This window comes from Lagenorhynchus albirostris, chromosome 12, assembly GCF_949774975.1.
Source record: "Lagenorhynchus albirostris chromosome 12, mLagAlb1.1, whole genome shotgun sequence".
Classification (NCBI taxonomy): Eukaryota; Metazoa; Chordata; class Mammalia; order Artiodactyla; family Delphinidae; genus Lagenorhynchus; species Lagenorhynchus albirostris.
The window spans coordinates 82,328,504-82,345,858 of NC_083106.1; the positions used below are offsets into that span (position 1 = coordinate 82,328,504).

General features: G+C 37.3%; 1 protein-coding gene across 1 annotated transcript in view; it reads right to left on the reverse strand.

Moving 5' to 3' along the window:
* Positions 1-17,355, reverse strand: part of ADGRB3 (adhesion G protein-coupled receptor B3) — a 791,667-nt gene that overhangs the window by 34,212 nt on the left and 740,100 nt on the right. Inside the window, exons 22-24 of the mRNA XM_060167396.1 lie at positions 14,714-14,799; positions 10,320-10,418; positions 9,821-9,992 (exon numbers count right to left, since the gene is read on the reverse strand). Coding sequence (XP_060023379.1) covers positions 9,821-9,992; positions 10,320-10,418; positions 14,714-14,799 — 357 coding nt within the window. The remainder of the gene's footprint in view (positions 1-9,820; positions 9,993-10,319; positions 10,419-14,713; positions 14,800-17,355) is intronic.

The following is a 17,355-nucleotide window of genomic DNA, read 5'->3' on the forward strand; positions in this document are numbered from 1 at the left end:
AACCCTGAGCCTATTAAGCTGCTTTCAGCTCCTCTCACCCATTTCAAAAATTCGTTAGCAGCCTGTTTCCCAAACGGCAAGATGTGGAAAGTGACATGAAGTTTAGTTACCACCACTGAGCCCTGGCTGCAGTTCCATCATGAGACCTCTGCCCACGTGGTGGATTTCTCCCCTCAGATTCTGATCCTGGTGATGCAACCACTATGGCTGTGAATTAAGCGGGGGGTGGGCTCCATATTCTCTGACCCTTTCATTTTCTGATTCTAATATTTCTTTTTTTAACCATTTTTTAATCGAAGTATAGTTAACTTACAATGCTGTGTTAGTCTCAGGTGTACAGCAGGGTGATTCAGTTATACATATAATATATATATATATATATATATATATATCCTTTTTCAGATTCTTTTTTTTTTTTTAGATTCTTTTCTGTTATAGGTTATTACAAGATATTGAGTTCCCTGTGCTATACAGTAGGTCCTTGTTGTTCATCTATTTTATCTATAGTAGTGCGTATATTCTAATTCTATATTTATAATAATATAATATTCTATAATATTCTATATTCTATATTTCTAAATCTGAAACTTTCTGGAAAAAAAGAACAAGGAGTTGTCTGATACAACTGGGTGAGGTCATTTCTTATTTCCCCTTTCAGACACATCAGTAAAAGTTCAGGCTCAGTGAAATTTAGTCTGATCATCTTTTCCTGAAGAACTGGATGCATATTTGGAAGTAATTCATCCAGCTTCTCCCTTGGAGGAGACATGGCGTGGACAAACTAGACTCTTTAGAAGCGAATGCTTCTTAGATTAAGAAGTCATAGCTGTGAGACATAAAGCGATACAATTAATAATCAGAAGATCGTTATACACTAGGATAATGCGTCTCCTGTTTGCCGGATGATCTCTGTTTCTGTTACACAGAAATTCGCATTTGGGGGAAAACTCTAAGAAAGTATATCTGTTTCAGAAGAAAAATTCTAAGAACTAATGTCAGAAAAATAGGTACTTGCCAATTTTCTGTTTGTGCCCCGAGGCAACTGTTAAAGAAGCACACACTTTACAAAAGAAGATAAATAATGTGTTAGAAATGTTGCCTTCCAGGAGCTTGTCACATGAATTTGTTTCAAGTCTGCTTCTGAGCACCAGCACCCATAAAATATGAAAGGTGGCCCTTGGTAAAACGAAACATTAACCCTTGTTCACCAGCCACTCTATTTTCAGGCCTTCAGAGTGCAGTTGTCAAGGATATTTTTGTCTGACAATGAAATACGGAAAAGCAGCTCCTGTCAGTTTCTCTTCAAAAGCCACTATCTGATTGCTTGAAGGAGATATAAAAGAAATCTCTTTTTCATAACACACACATACAAAATGGATACCTTAAACTACCAAACTCTCAAATATGACAATGGATTAAGGGCATTTCCATACTGGAGAATGATGTCAGCTCCATGAATCAGTCAATGCTAGTCACAAGAAATATAAAACAGAAAAGCATAAAAAGTCTACAGTAAATTCAAGGTCATTTTACTGGTCATATAAATGCCATGATTTAAGTATTGGATTCTCTGACACTTTTAGTGCCTCTGTTCCTTCTAATTCAGAAAGATTTGCAGGAGAAATTCTTCTGTTTGATTAAAAAAAAAATCTTAAAAATACATTCAGGCAATCTAGCTGAACTAGCCTTAAATATTTATCCAGCACTGACAGGGAAGCATGATTAGACTAGATTTTGTACTATCACAGAAAAGGGTGTTTCAAGCAGGACAGTACCTGGAAAATGCATCTGCAGCTATTTGAAAACATTTTGATAACTAAATGAATGTTCTATCAGGTAAGCAAAGAGACTTTTATCTTTGGTGAACTAATGTGTATTGTACTTATGGAGAACAACTAGAAGTTTTAAAAAAGCAAGTCTACAAGGACCTTAATTCCGAACAAGGAGAAAGCATCAAAACAAACAAAAGACAGAATCTCGACCTGGCTATTGCATGCTGAAATTAAAACTTTCTGTGCCCAAAGGAGCATTTACAACACTGGCCAATAATAGTCTTGGTGTCTTTCTTGCCTTGTGATTAAGACTGAAGAAAAATAACTGTTAGAAGATGCAGATATTTACTATGTAAGCTCCTTAAGCTGACTGACTGTGGAGAACGAGTCACTTATTTGAGGTTCCAATTTAATTTAAAATTTCTTTTTAGATATTAAAATCATTATACCTGAATTCTTCCAATATCAATCATGTTTTAAACTTATGTAGGACCAGTAAATACAATTTTTAAACAAACCCGTCTAGAATAATTAAACATTTAATACCAATTTTGGCACAGTTAAAATCTAGATTTCAAAATGTCCTCTTTTTATAATACTCTGCCATAGATCTTCCACCTTGACGTCAGACAGAGGGTTAAAAAGTATCGGGGGTGTAGCAAAGAATTGATATGTGAATAGCCCTGTAATATTTAGGAAACTTTAAGGAAACCTGGTATCATGTTGTGAAATAAAAAAGAGTGGCAAGAAACATCTCCAAAAATAAGGTGAGGTGAACACAATAAGCTAACAGGTTGTCTTCTGAAAGGATCCTGCCAGGCACCACCAAAGTTATCCCGACCAGATCCTGCGGGGGCTGCTCTAAAATCTCTTGAAAAAGCTATCAACCCTTTTCCTGTGGACAGATTCCTGGATGAGACCAGAGTTCAAAGAGGTCCACAGGGCGTGTCTCTCTCCTGTCCCTCCCCTAGGGACAGTGATTCGGTTCATCTCAGCCGCCGCCAGCGAGAGCTTCTCTGCTGGTCCCCGCTCCGAAGACAGCTGGCAATGTCACTGTGAACGTCGATGCCAGATTTAGAGATTGCTGGGGAAGAGCAGGGAGCATTGCTTGGCAGGGCTTCAATTCAGAGGAAGCTTCAGGAGAGAGCTGCACTGTTTGAAACAGGCTCTGTATTTAGCTACAGACCCCAAAGCTTCACCTTTTAAGAAGACAGCTTTACCTCCAGTTTTTCTTCCTGACTTCCCAATTCCAGAAGATCATTTTAAGCAAAGCAAAGAAATAAAGTTACATTCTTGTGATTTTTTGATTGTTAGCTTGGGAGGAGAGAAGTTTCTTAAATGTTCTGGTTATTTTCTGAATCGAATATCGACTATTGTTTCTATTGATTCACATCGGTACAAATGGCTTTTTAATTACATGAAATTTCATATAATTTCACCATTAAATGAACAAGAGTGTTGTCAATTTCATGGGTCTAATACCAATTCACAGAAGCACCATGAATGACTACACACTATTAAAATATTATTTGACCTCTCTGAGAGCAAGGGAAATGAACAAAAATGGTTTGTCATTTGCTATATGTGGAAGGGAAAATATGGACTTTGGTCCCAACTTTCAGTCCTAATGATGTTCTATCGGAATTCTCTAACACCTAAAAGATCCTTCACTTAGTCTCAAAATTCTCACAGCTTTTACTATTTTTTGTATCAGATTTGGGGGTCACATAAGCTGCCCCAGACAGCATTTCACATACAGGATCTGAAAAAATGTAACAGTATTTCTTCGGCATGCAGGAGAGAAAAGAAGGAAAGGGAAGTCATACACCAGCCACCTCCACCCATGCCTTCACCGAAGATACTTCATCATAGCCTCGCGCCATCCACGTCAAGGCAGAAAATAAAAACCTAACTCATGACCTCTTATTTCTTTTATTAATTTTAAAACTTTACTCCAAACATACTCAACTTCCTGTCACCAGCTTAACACTGTTGCAAGCTGGGATCCTGGGGTCTGAAGAGAGAGAGAGGTGAGATTTGCCCTTTCATGCAGGCAGGCACTTGAAGAATTTTGGGTAACAGTAAACCATGGCTGGATGCTACCTGGCGGACATGCCAGAGTTTGCCAATCTCTGCCATGAGCTCTCTGTGTCTTAATTTGTTCACTGATGCCATTGTACTAATCTGACTTCATGCTTTTGTTAACCTCCTGTATGGAGTTGGAGAACCACGCATGCAGATTAAGATGGGTAGAAATATCCATGACATAATTGCAACTATGCTCCAATCAGGAAAACCTAATCTGGAGTGAGATATAAGACTTATATTTTCCTGCCTAAGAGGTGAGATGACTATTGAGTGAAGGGAGGCTGGTGATTTCTGGGGAAAAGTATAGAGGGTTTTATATGGTCCTTCCTTGGGTCCTGTCTACGCTCCTATTTAAAGGCACTCTCTGTGCTTCCTACCCTCTGTTCCGATTAAAATCCAGCTTTATTGCGGTAGCTTTAGCCATCCTCCCACTTCCAGACACACATTCTATCTTATTACAAACAAAACAAACAAAATCTTTAAATGTATTTCTTTTGAAAGCTTCAATTCAGCACGACCAAGATAAAGCTCTTAGCAACCCACCTCGCTCTCCCTTTAACCCAACACCCCTCTGAGCAAGGACGAGGACCCTAACACTTCCCACCCTGGGCAACTCACCCACCTTCTAAAATCTATTCTTCACGACACACTGTGGCCTCTCACCAAGGCCGCTGCACACCCCAAGGAGAAAGCTCTAAAACATCACTTAGTGCTGTGCCCTTAAATGTCGTCAGTTCTGTCTTTCTCTTGGTGCTGCAGTCAGAGCCACTAAAAAAAAAATCTCTCCACTTGTTTTATGCCCCCATGTGCCCCAGGTGGTCTCAGAGGAGAGTCAACTCTCTACCACTCACCACAGGCTTCATTTCTTGCAAGTCGTATGCCCGGGACCCTCTCTCCATTTTCCTCCACTTGAAACTTTCGCTTTCTTAATCAGGACCCCGTTAAGTTCTGAAGTCTCCTATCACCCATTCCCCCATCTTCAAAACCCACTGAAGCCCCTGCTCTTCAGGGGGCTGTACAATGTACCTTCTTCCGTGGTCATGAGTCCTACCTAAATTCCCTGTAGATCAAGCTGGGAGATTCATGCAACTCTCCATCTGAACTTTTTTATATGCAATACGACCTCTTTTCAAATTGCTCTCTAGTTATTTCACCACTGCTGGCTCCTTTACGTTTTAAAATGATTTGGGGAGAATATTGGTTTTACATGAGATAGCTAAGGAGGCTTGTCTGCTTCATATGATCACTGTCATGTGTTTGTAAATAAGTTTGTTTATCTGTATTTTTATGAAAACAATAAGATGAAATGGGACATTGACAGAAAAAAAAAAGGTGGAAGGGAGTGGGAGAAACAGAAAGAAAGAAAAGAACTGTTCATGTTTATTTTAAGCATTTGTTACAAAATCACTTCCCAGGTTTGGATGAAACTTCTGGGACCTCCTCTGGCGGAGCTTGGCTCTCCTGCCAGCGCTGGGGAAAGAGAAAGATGAGCTTGGCCCTGTTACTGATGTACAGAGCAGCCCTAGGATCCTCACATACCGATACAACAAAATTATCCATTTAAGTACTTTCCTTTTTCCTTTCCTTCCAGTGAAGGGGTTTTATTGTAGCTTATTTTGTACTACAATCTTGTTATTTTACCCCTCTGACATCAAGCTGCCCGACTGTCTTAGAGCCAGGCACAGAGACAGGAGAGATGAGAAGAATGTACAGGCACCAGGAAAGTGGTTTCCTAGCAACAGGAACTATTTCAAAGCTTTCATAACTCTTGTGCAGTTAGAATTTCCATAGCAATGTGGAGAATAGTAAATAGTAGCTATGTCGCTATGTGCATGCTGCAAATGAATTCTTCTCAAGAAATGATGGCTAAATGAAGGAAGCACCTATATTTGTTCTGTTGGATCCTGTCTCATTACGTATGACACATATTAGTTTCCAAGATCTAGGTTTGTTGCTGAAAGTAATGTGTTGTGATAAATCAGATGGTTTAATTTTTAAAAATATTCTTATTCCCTCTTGGTGTTTGCACTTCTGTCAGTGACATCTGCTAAAGCAATTCAAAAGAGAAAGGGGCTTCAGAAGAAGACCCTGTACTTCAAGAATAAACATTTTATGAAACTGAAATATTAAGATATCAGCTCTGGAGGTCACAACAAACTGCTAGTCAAAGAATCAATTTGCTTTTTTAGAAAAGTGGAATATAATTGAGTTGAGATGGTAGTAGGGTGATCCTTTCTCCTTCCCCTCCTGACTTGAAATAATTTAGGTTTTCTAATTCGAGCCACTGAAAGCAAAGCCACTTTTAAAATGGATGAAGCCCCACACACATCACATTCAAAATGCCACAGTTACAGTATTTCATTTCTTTTCCCCTTAAACTGCAAGGCTCTCTTCCCCTCTGTGCAGACCCACCTGCTTCATAGAAGACTGTAAAAGTCAATATGGGTAAAGCCTTTTTCTGTTGTTTTATCTTTGACTTTTTTTTTTAACATCTTTATTGGAGTATAATTGCTTTACAGTGGTGTGTTAGTTTCTTCTGTACAACAAAGTGAATCAGCTATATGTATACATATATCCCCATATCCCCAACCTCTTGCATCTCCCTCCCACCCGCCCTATCCCACCCCTCTACATGGTCACAAAGCACCGAGCTGATCTCCCTGTGCTATGCGGCTGCTTCCCACTAGCTATCTATTTTACATTTGGTAGTGTATATATGTCCATGCCACTCTCTCACATCGTCCCAGCTTACCCTGCCCACTCCCCGTGTCCTCAGGTCCATTTTCTACATCTGCATCTTTATTCCTGTCCTGTCCCTAGGTTCCTCAGAACCATTTTTTTTATTAGATTCCATGTATATGTGTTAGCATATGGTATTTGTTTTTCTCTTTCTGACTTCCTTCACTCTGTACGATAGAGTCTTAAGTCCATCCACCTCACTATAAATAACTCAATTTCGTTTCTTTTTGTGGCTAATATTCCATTGCATATATGTGCCACAGCTTCTTTATCCATTTCTCTGTCGATGGACACATAGGTTGCTTCCAAAGCCTTTTGAATTCATATTGGATGAATCATTAAAGACTACAAACAACCATTTTATGTTAGTATGTATCAAAAATACACAGAAACAGAAATATGTTTATCTGTACCCAGTCCCTTTCTAAATTGAAGGAAATATTCCTTACATTGCTTATACACTTTTAAGAAAGAAAAAGACCAGGGAATTCCTTGGCAGTCTAGTGGTTAGGACTCTGCGCGTTCACTGCTGAGGGCCCGGGTTCAATCCCTGGTTGGGGAAATAAGATCCCACAAGCTGCATGTCACAGGCAAATAAATAAATAAATAAATATTTAAAAAATAAACATTTAGCTTAGATGCTGGCATACATCAAGAACACCATAAATATTAAACAAATAAAAAGAAAGAAAGAAAGAAAAAGTCCATACAAATTATCTTGAATTATTATGACGAAAATATTTTAAAGTGAAGAAAGCAGTAGAGATAAAACTGTATTCCTAGCATCTCCTATGGGATTATCAAGTAGATCACTAGATTTGAGTCATTATACAATATGTTACAGGTAGCTTTTGAGACTATTTGCTTTTGTCTATTTTTATGAGATGTTTGTTCACAGGATATAGCAAGGACATGGAAAGATGCCTTATTCTCCTGGACTGTGGTTAATGCTAGAGCAGTGTGATCACAGGTACTATGAGATAGACCCATTGCTAGTGTCGGGCAACACACATTTAGAAGGTCAGAAAGAATTTCTATGAATTCAGTGAGACATCCTTATGATGTGGTCTTTGGGATTTGCAAAATTTAAACAGGGTTCTTTTGGTTTTTCGGTAACAATTGCCACTGAGGAATTCTGAGAGACTTGCCTATAACTGAAATCTGCTCTGTGTATTTATAGCACTGTTACAGGGTATTTTTAAGGGTCAATGAAAAAATACTAGATATGCAAGTTTCCATTTCAGTGTTGGAATGAGAGACATGACACTCTGCTATTGATTTATCAACTATAAAATTATTCAATTTGAACTAATCATTGAAAATGCAATAATAACAGGGCCAATATCCATAGTCTTATTCCCAATAAATACAGAAAATATAGATTTACAGACACCTATTTAACAGAAGCATTTACTATATGATTTAATTACCCTTAAATCATGTTTTTGATAATTATTAGTCCAATTAGCAAGTATGGGAAAGTTCTGATGGAATTGAAATTTTGTGCCAAATATTTTTCTTCATGTAAGCAGCACAACTTTGCGAATCAGCCAACAAAATATCTGTCACTTTAAAACTTGAATATTTTGATCATAGCCCAAGGCTTTTTAGAGAGCTTATTTCTGAAGAAAAAGAGAGGCTTATTTAGAGTTGAGATATTTTTTTCCTCTTTAACACCTAAAGTATTAATATCTTCTGAAAATCTCATGCAGATAAATCACGGAGCTTGCTTACAGCCCACACTATTCATCCTTAATCGTCCATCAAAAATGTACCATGTGTCTACACACTTGGAACAATTTTGTTACATAAACATATTAGAGATAACATTAACATATTAGACATAACATTAACACAGAAGACTCTCAGGATAGTTACGGTTGGAGAAGAACATAGCTCAATTTCTTTTTTAACTTTTAAGCAACTTTGGTCTATAAAAAAATCAACTTGGAAGATTTTTAGTGCTGATATTCTAGGTAGAAATTTGTGATGTCTTGGTAACAAAGACCTACATCAGATTTTTTAAGTGATGAAATCCCCCATTCCGCTTGCAATGTGAAATCATTCTTCTGTTTTCATTGTTTCTCATCCTACGATGTTCTTGGAATACACATGAGGGTTTATTGCTGACATCTGTATTATACTAAAGTAGCTCAGAAATACTGTTCTCCTCATCTGGTAAATGAGGTAAAAACCTTTGCTTACCATCACTCATCAATGTGAAAGCTATAGGATGTGTACTCAGATGCACATGTGTCTTTTTGCAATGTGCACATCACAATAAAATTCTCAAACAAGCTAGATAATGTGAAATGACAGTGGAGACCATCTTCTCAAAATTACTAGCATGGCACTGTGTCACTGTGTGTTTTAGTCACCACCGTCCCCAGAGTAAATGCTCAAATGATTCCTAAACCTTGTAAACACCGTATTGGTGCTTGCAAGCACTCGGAATAATTGTTGCACCAGTTGGAAAACAATATTTTATCCCTAAACAACTCAAGTCTGAACTCCATCACTGATCTTGATGGATTTGGTGCAGGTTAGTGTCTCATGAAGGATGACTTCTTTCCTTCACTGCTGCCAACAAACCTCACCAGGACCTGGAGAAGCACTGTGATTATAGACCTACAGTCCTTGGGGACAATTACTGCCCAATCATGCTCCACTGTGTCCATATTTTGTATTTTCTGAGCATTGACATCCATATCAAAATCATCCCCTTTGAGTAACCTTAACCGCACCTTAGTACAGAGACAAAAGAACCCCTCATTCATCTTCAACATTTTCTTTCTAAAACAAAGTCTGTCAGGTATGAGGAATGAGGTTATGCTGTGTGTAGAAGCATGAGTTAAGGAACAGGTTTAAGAAATACCATCGCAATTACATTTTAGGTACGCCGCCCATGCTCTTATCTACACCTATGATTGCATCATAGCCTCTCTTGAACCCACTGTCCCTGGCTCTTGGCACCTCTGGTTGCGTTTTTCCTTGCATCACCCCATCTGTTTTAATCTGTCACTTTCAGAGTCCAAGGAGACCCCTTGAACTTTGCCTTTGCCTTTTCATTTCTCTTTAGCGTTGACTCCCAAACGATTGTCTTTAGAGGAGACCAGTTTTAACCTGAAGATCAAGTTATTAAAAGAAAAGATCCTATTTGTTAACATGGAAAATACTCTTCTAGGTATCATTCTTCTCTCTTGCAGAATGATCTTTCTCACCTCTCTCCGGAGAATGCAGTGGACCATGACAATCACAAAGCCTTGCAATGAATCAAACACAGCAAAAAGTATTTGAAACAAGATGGAGCGTTTGTCTGTCATGGCCAGAACTGCAGACATCCACGTCAGAGCCAGAAGGGGCAACACCACACAGGAGCTCCAAAGAGACGCCCTGTTGGAACACAGAGGAAGCGACATTACGTAGCTGCACATACGTATGCCCCAGGCGATAACCAAACCCCAGTTCAACAAAGCATTCTTGTAGGTGGCACCAAGACATTAACTTGGAAACCACAAAGCAGATAACATTTGATAGTTTTATTTATTTTTTGATAAACAATCCCACAATCGTTACAAAAGCCGTTGCAAACTATAAATATTTAAGTATGCTCTTAGCTCTAATATTAGCAAACATGATTTTTTTTTTTTCCATCGTAGCATTTTCTCACATGCACGGTAAAAGATTTGTCACAAGAAGATGTAAATGATTGGGACTAACATGGCGTTACTGGCGGTGGTGGCTGACAAAGCTGTTGTTGAAACTACTCCACACTTGGCACATTTGAGCGTCAAACCGCTATGAGGCTCACTCATCTGACTGCAAACAAACAGAACACCCACAAAAAGAACAAAATATTGAATCGTCACCAAAAAAAAAGTTGCCACTGCAAGTTAGCTTTTAAATACGATTTCATGCAGAAAAGTATATTTATCAAAGAAGAATGCTCTCTGTCGTGTTAAAGATGCATTTACACTACACATTATTTTTGTAACATTCACCGCTTAATAATATGGGCCTTTGTTACATGAGAAGCATATTTCCATAATTTACACCATAAATGGCCCTTGTGTCTACAGATCAAAGTTGCCCAATACACTGAGTTAAACAAAAGCATGTGTTTGTGTAGACATACAGTGAAAACCCTTTATTCAGACCCTTGATAATCAAACAGGTAAGGATTCCTAGCTTCAAATATTTTCAATGTCACTTACAGAAGACACAAAATATCAATTAAAACCTTCTGAAATGTACACATGTATCTCAGAAGTCCAATATAGGGAGATATATATTTTAGGCTTTTAGTCATTTGTGGAAGATGTAGCTTTTATCTCAACATATTCATATTTGGAAATTTCTTATAGCATCAATGTACTGTCTATATTTTAGGATGATCTGAATATAGGGGCTGATGAAATTTGATGAAATATTAGTTGATAATAAAAAGAGTGATAGTTTTCTGCTTTAATAAAACACATTTAACATAATCACCAAGTTCAAAATATTCTTTCTGCACATTTTGTCATAGACTCCAATAGCTTTTAAATGGTCTATTCAAGTCTAGAGGATATTGCAGGTAAATTCAGATTCAATCTATTATCTCATAGAAGCAAAGTCACACTACATAGAATAACTTGACACATTTTTCTTTAGAAAAAAGTCCTTTGAAAATGACTCATTTTTAGAACCCTATAGTTTTAGGAAAAACCAAAAAGAATTACTTGAATCAAATTTCAAAACACTTTAAAATAATTTTCTGTGGTCTCTTGTCCATTCCCATGTGATGTTTATGTCTAAAATATAGGTTTGCCCAGTAGGTTTTTCAAAAAAATAATATTGTGGTGGGCCTGTATTACTATGTGTAAAATAAAAATGGCAGAACAGAGAAAGTCATAAGGGGCTCCTAATTCAGAAAGTCTGGTTTCTTTCAAAGACGTGCCTTCACTGTTGAATTGCACTTGGATGAGATGATAAATCTGAAAGCTATTAAGTAAATTGACCTGTAGATCCCGTGAGAAAAATCAAAGCTCTCAGAGTTAGATATGGGGGTGGAGAATATGATTCTAAACCGTTCACTTTACTGTTTCAACCCAGGACATATGTACTAGACACAGGTGTCCAGACTTTTCCAAATAAGAAGTAATAAGAGTCTACCCAGTTTGGTTCATGAATGCCCCAATGGCCGGTGTGTGTGTGAAACTGCTCCCAGGAGAATGCCTAGACAAGTGGTCTCCACAATATATACTTTAAAATAGTAGATGAGAAAGTTCTGTTGCAGAAAAAAAAAGAGAAAATAAAATATTTTACTTGAGATGTTCTAAAAAGACACATGTCATTGTATCTTGTTTTCATTCTTTCCAACTATCATTTTATATAAGATGTGTTGATATTTGCAATAAATTCCCCCTTGGTAAATACACTTATGTGTCAGAAAAAGTTAATCTAGTTTGGGTATTACAAAACTTGTCAAGCTATTGTACTATTATTTAAATATTCATTCACTCATTCCTTTATAAATCTTTACTGAGCATAAACTATATGCCTGGCAGGTTCTAATAATTGATGATAAAAAGAAGAAAGGAAATAGATAGAAGAAGTAGATAAAATGGGAGGAGGAACATCTTGGTACCATATTTGATTCTAAATAAATAATAATGTTTCAAAAGAAACACTTGTTTTATATATATATATATATATATATATATATATATATATATACATATACATACACACACACACACACACACACACAAACAACCTGAAATGGTCAATATTTACAATTAGGGAGATCAATTGTTAAGTTAATCAATTAGCTTCCTGCCAAATGTTTCTTTAGATAATTCTGATTATTTGTTCTTCACTGAAGTCTTTATTACTGGTCCCACTGCTTTTCTGTGAACTAAAAATTAGCTGCAAATACTCATATCTTCTAAAAAAAGACATTCAATCACACTTTGGAATAGAGAGCAAATTTCAATCTTTAAGCTAAAATAAGATTTTCTACTATAGAAAAAATATTTAAGCCTAGAGTCATTAATTTGTTAATAGTCCTTTTCTGCTTTGGACAGTAAGCAGCATTCTGCTTCTACAACTTGTACTAACATCATCCCTATTTCTCCAGCAGTGGCCTTTGTACCAGAAAAAAAAACAAACAAAAAACTGTTTGACTCAGTTTTTCCAGTAAAACAGGTGTAACTTCTAATGATATTTTTAGAAATAAAGGTTTAAAAATTATTATGTAGATTGAAATGGATAATTTCTAAATTCATAATATGACAATGTTGTCATTTCTCCTAAACCTATATTATCTCTTCCAAAGAGCTATGTGAATCGAACTGGATGTTACGTATAAAATAATCAAATGAGCAAAAAATTCTGACTGAGTTTAATAAATCCTTAGCATTAAGCTCATTCTGATAATCTCGTCTCTTTTTCTGACTTCGGTGTCAGGAATGGTGGAATGATGGATGCTTGATTGACAGAAGTTCAGGGTCCTTTGCAAGCCAGCTGTGCAGCTTGGTTTCTTCATTTCACCCATCATAACAATAGCCACCACCTGCTGAGTGAGTGCTTGCTATTTGCTAGAAATTCTAATGAAAGTTTTATACACATTGTATTTCATAGACTCTATTATGAGGCGAGAGTTATTATCCCCACACACAGCTAGGAAACTGCAGAGCTAAATACTGAGCGTGGATTTCTATTTTATTTTAAAGCTTTATCCTAACCACTAACCCACTCCACCCCCCAATTAAAAACAATAATTATACAAGTCTACACCTCTAGTGGCAGAACTGAGTTTCTATATCCAGTACCCAATATGAACAATTTATTCTAACATGATTAATCTAGGCAAGAAATAACGGAAGTAGCTATTGCTCCAATTCTAACCATATGTCAGACTAATGAGTAATAGTGTGACAGTTTCAAGTTCACATGGTATAGAAAGCTCAGTGTCTGTACAAGTTCAAGTCTGCCTATTTCAAGTTGCTTTAGAGATTCATCTGAAGTGAAGACAGTCTCTAGATAGGAAGTGATTCCCCCTCAGAAAGGAACCTCCAATGATGTTTTTATTCATCACTGCAAGTTCTAATGCTTGATATGAATGATATCCAATTTTATACTGAAAGCCATTAAACCTAGTCTTTTACTAGGAAAAAAAACTGCCTGGACTATCTTGTCTTATAAATAATTACATAGATTATAAATACACAAAGGACTTGAAATTCCCACCAGTCAGTGATAAAATACTATGCCTATTAAAGAATACATAAATTATTAAAGAAATGAGAACAATTAAGGGTTAAGTTTTGAATGAAAGTACAGTCAAACAGAAAGGAGAAAGCTATAAACTTTTTATAAAAAATGATACAAAGGGAAACTCAAAGGCATTAATATTTCATTCAAGTTTTTACAAATTTATATGAGCTAACAACATAACCTTAAAAAGCTGCTATCAACCTGCTCATGAAATGTTATTAAGTCATTAGATGTGGTGATATTACAATGACAGTAAAATTAAAGGATATGCTTTTCAAAATTTTATAAGTGGTTAAAATGTGCAAGTGACAATTATGAGTAACTCTTTGTAGCAAGTTATAGGGAACATGTCATAAAAATGAATACATATGATAAGAATAGTGTTTCAGAAGTGATTATTTCAAGTGAAGACTTTTTCTGATATATACAATGAATCAAAGAAAATGTAATATTTTGCCCTCCTAAGGTTTGCTTGTCCTGATTCTCTTGTGTCCCATACTGAAATTATGTTCAATCTACCCTACTGTCCTTTGTGACTAAAACTAGGAGGTCTTTGGAAGCCCGCACCCAAGGACAAGAATTTCAAGGCTAGTCTTAACATTTAATCTTATCTTACAAAGAGGCAATATGCACAAACAAATCCAGATTTTCTTAATGGTCTTTTTAATTATTTTCAGATTTTGGTCACACCTCTTTAGGAATAGCCCATTGGAAACTTGAATGACAGAATCTACCATACACACCAGTTTGTCAAGAACAAAATTCAAGGCACGGTCAAATGCAGTCGGTGACCTGGGATTGGAGTATGGGACGCACTGGTTAAGACCCTTCGAAATCCACCAGTTGCAGCTTACCCGGCTCTGTGTTTCAGCTTTCTATCTAGGATCCCATCTCTTGAAACAAGTTTATTAAATACCAAAATGCCAATCACCATGTTGACCTGTCAAATAGAAACAAAGGTTGGCCTTTCAATGATATTGAAGGGGATCGGGTCCCTGATTTTTCCTGAAAACCCACTTTTATCCATTCACAACCTCGGCAGAATTATGTACTCACAATGGTAGTGATAGGAAGCACTTCTCAAATATTTTACAAGTGTGTAAAGGAAAATGGGACACTTTAACAGTGGTGTTAGTGTCTGTCTCTTAAAGGATTCTCATGAGTTGGAAAGGTGTGTGACCTTAATGTTTTAAAGTGCATTAAGCACATTTAATTTCTATGCTTTGCAGCTTACACTGAGGAAATTAACATTCAACTGCCGAACTTTTAAATTGCCATACTATGCCAAGCTGGCATTCTTCTCTCTGAGTCATCCTTGAATAAAATAAATTGGTTAATGAGTTTTACCCTATGCCTGGGAATCAAAAGACTTTGTCTCGCAGTGTGTGGCTAGGGTGAGCCCTGGATCCAAAGGTGCTAAGGATTTGTTGTTGCTCCCAGCTGGGAGAACAGAACACCTCGATTCTGCACAGTGTGCAGCTATTTCTCCCATGAGGTAGGGAGCATTTTAATGCACCATGCTTTTCTAGACAAAGGAGAAAGCCAATTCAACTCAGCTGCATCCTTTAAGATGTACACTAACACTAATTTTTACAATGTGCTCTATTGAACCCTTCTCAGCCTTTCCTAAGACTCTCTCACCCACTCAAAAGGTCTTTTGCATAATACAGCTGAAACGAAATCACACATAGTTGTCTTTCTCAAGTCAAATTGTAAAAAGCTGTAGAGATTGCTGTGGTCTATTTTTCTTTAAAGATTTATTTATTATTTATTTATTTATTTAATTTATTTTTGGCTGCGTCGGGTCTTAGTTGCGGCATGCAGGATCTTACGGGATCTTCCACGAGGCATGCAGAATCTTTCGTTGCCGCGTGCAGGTTTTCTCTCTCTAGTTGTGGCACGCAGGCTCCAGGTTGCGTGGGCTCTGTAGTTGTGGCACGCGGGCTCTCTTGTTGAGGCGCGAGAGCTCAGGAGTTGTGGCACACGGGCTTAGTTGCCCCGCGGCATGTGGAATCTTAGCTCCCTGACCAGGGATCGAACCCACGTCCCCTGCATTGTAAGGTGGATTCTTTAGCACTGGACCAACAGGGAAGCCCCACTGTGGTCTATATGTAGCAGCTTTAGTCTAAGAGCTCCCGGTTCTCTAACCTACCAGAGCTTCCTGATAAAGGAATCCAGTACAATGCTGGAACCAAGATAGATAATCAAGGAGAAATATTTTCTCCTTTTTGCCTTCCTGCCCCTCACCCTCCATGGTCAAAAGAATCTTGGTGTGACCCCCAATGCAAATGGTGAAGCCTTTACACTGAAACTAGCAGTTCACAAGACTTCTGTTTTAAATGAAGCAGGATGACCAGTTAATAAAAAAAGAAACTTCCACTTCTCCAACATGCTTTGGGCAGACGGAACATAAAGCTGAAATCTGCTGAATGACTGGTGTAAGGAAGATCCAAAGCACCCGTGAGGTAAGGACTTAGGTGTCACTCTTCATAGCTTCCTTACAAGATACCATTTGATCAAGAGAAAGAGTTACTCATCTTTGTACGTCTATTATTTGAACTAAAAAATAGAAAGTGTATTCCATGGATTCTATTTCTCTACAATTTAATCATGAGGGAATTCATCACCACTCCAAAGACCTTTTATCTTTCAATTATACACACACTTTTTGTTTCTTCATTTTAGGGTTATAGGTATGTGAACCTAGTAGCCTAGGGCAATAATTCAATTGATTAAATAAAAATTTAATGCAGCAGACAAAAATGTGTGCAATAGTTTCATTTGCCCTATGCTCTTCTAACCCTCATGCCTAGATTTTCTTTTTCTTGTGAATCACAAACAGTTCCTGCTCTCTGTTTTAATTTAGAGGCGGAAGGACAAGCTTTACAGGAAGAAAAGTCACGCAGAGTTATTAAGAAAGATATCGCTAGCTTCCAATTTATTGAATGAATTGTTCAAGAAACCAAAGGGTAACTTTTCAATTAGAAATCTAATTGTACAGCGAAATGGATCTTTGTATTTCATTCAGATCATTTCTTTACTCTCTAACATTTTTCAAAGATTTATTAGGCAAGAAAGATTTGTAATCAATAAATTCAGAGAGAGAGAAAGAAAGGCAGATTAGTGGGAAATTTTCATGTTCCTATAAACAAACATGTAAAGGAATTCTTTTCTGATTCAGAAAAGAAAAATTTGTAAAACTTATGCATAACATATGGAAGGGGTTCTCAACTGAGGCCAGGGCCGGGGTTGGGGGGAGATTTTTGCCCCCAGAGAACATTGAGAAATGTCTGGAGACATTTTCTGATTGTTAACAACTGAAGGGTATTATTGGTATTTAGTAGGTAGGTGTCAGGGGTGCTGATAAACACACAGGACAGCCTCACAACAAAGAAATGTCCAGCTCAAGATGTCTGCAGCACGGAGGCTAAGAAACTTTGACCCACGAACATATATTTTCTTGTTGCTATTTGGTATCAGCCACAGTTATTATTAA